This window comes from Buceros rhinoceros, unplaced genomic scaffold (assembly GCF_000710305.1).
Source record: "Buceros rhinoceros silvestris isolate BGI_N320 unplaced genomic scaffold, ASM71030v1 scaffold13987, whole genome shotgun sequence".
Lineage (NCBI taxonomy): Eukaryota > Metazoa > Chordata > Aves > Bucerotiformes > Bucerotidae > Buceros > Buceros rhinoceros.
The window spans coordinates 12032-13372 of NW_010421644.1; the positions used below are offsets into that span (position 1 = coordinate 12032).

The following is a 1341-nucleotide window of genomic DNA, read 5'->3' on the forward strand; positions in this document are numbered from 1 at the left end:
CCGCCCCCCACTGCTCCCCCCAGCTGACTGCACAGACCAGCAGCTACGCTGAAGAGAAAAGCCTGCCCCACAACACGCTCCCCGGGCTTTCGCACCGATTTACCCGCGGCTCAGAACAATTAAACTGGCCGTTTCTCAATGCCCCTCACTCCAGGGGGACTCGGGTCTCCCGCTAACCCAGCAGCAACTCCCCCCCACCCCGGCACATTCTCAGGTCAGCTTCCCTCTCCCAGCGAACTCAGCGCGGGACCATTTCGAACACAACCCGCGTGCCGATCACAAAAATCTCCGCCCAGAACACGCCTGTTTGCAATCCCAGCTGCTCCTGCACAAGCTCCAGCGGAGCTCCAGGGCTGGCAGAGCTGTGTTCAAACATCGTTAAGCACAGAGGAGCAACTCTGCGTTACGTAAACGTGCACACACACCACACAGGACAACATCAGGGACCGACAGCAGCACGTATCAGAAAAAGATGTTCAGCGTTTAACATGCATTGAAAAAACAAAACACCCTAAAAATGCCAAGCTGGATGTTGAGCAAAACAAAGTTTCCTTCTCCACTTCCTCTGCTGCTATAAAACTGCTTGTCCACCTCCCCAGCGTAGATCTACAACTGCTTTCTGCGCATGGCCCATCAACTAATGAAAAATAATTTTCTAAATACAAACCAATTTGAAATAAAACGAATAAAAACATAAAAAGCCGTGAAAAATCCAAATGTCAAAAACAAATAGAAATCAAAGGAATTTATTTCCATCAACAAAAAATACAAAACACAGAACACGGCTGGTCCCACCCTCTGGACGTACTGAAGCCAGGCCCCGGGAGCTGCAGCCCCGAGCCGAAGCCGCTCTCTAGTTCATGAGGACCTCCATCTGCACCAGCCTGGCGTTGGTGTCACCCGACGTCCTGTACGGGATCATCCCAGCAAACGTTATCAGCGCGCGAGCTTGAGAGCGCAGTTGCTACAACACAGAAAAACAAAGTGCAGTTACTGGAGGAGCACAAAGCCCCCGAGGAAAGCTGGGTCAGGAGGGAAACGCCCGCCTTTTCCAGCGGCGTCTGTGTTTCTCAGAGCTGCCCTCTGCTTAACGCATCTCTGCATTGGGAAGAAAATCCAATTATTTCCTTTCCCAACCACTAAAAGCGTTTTGAGCTTCCCTTTTGCTTAAAAACAACCAACCAACCCACCCCAAAACCGGAAAAAACAAACCCCAACCCCTCCCATTTATTTAAAATGACCCAAGACAAAGCATTTTCGATAAGGCAGGGAGTTACTGTAGGGCAGCAGTGCTGTCGTTTCCGTGGGAAGGGGCTTTGCCAGGGCCACCCCGGTCTCTCC

At 51.4% G+C, this 1341-nt stretch overlaps 1 protein-coding gene across 1 annotated transcript in view; it reads right to left on the bottom strand.

Annotated features, from left to right (window-relative positions):
* Positions 1–737: 737 nt before the first annotated feature.
* The window catches only part of LOC104496611 (nuclear pore complex protein Nup93-like), a gene marked incomplete at its 5' end in the record, with an annotated part of 6881 nt that continues 6277 nt past the window's right edge, over positions 738–1341 (bottom strand). The window contains one exon of the mRNA XM_010139756.1: positions 738–964. Coding sequence (XP_010138058.1) covers positions 854–964 — 111 coding nt within the window. The remainder of the gene's footprint in view (positions 965–1341) is intronic.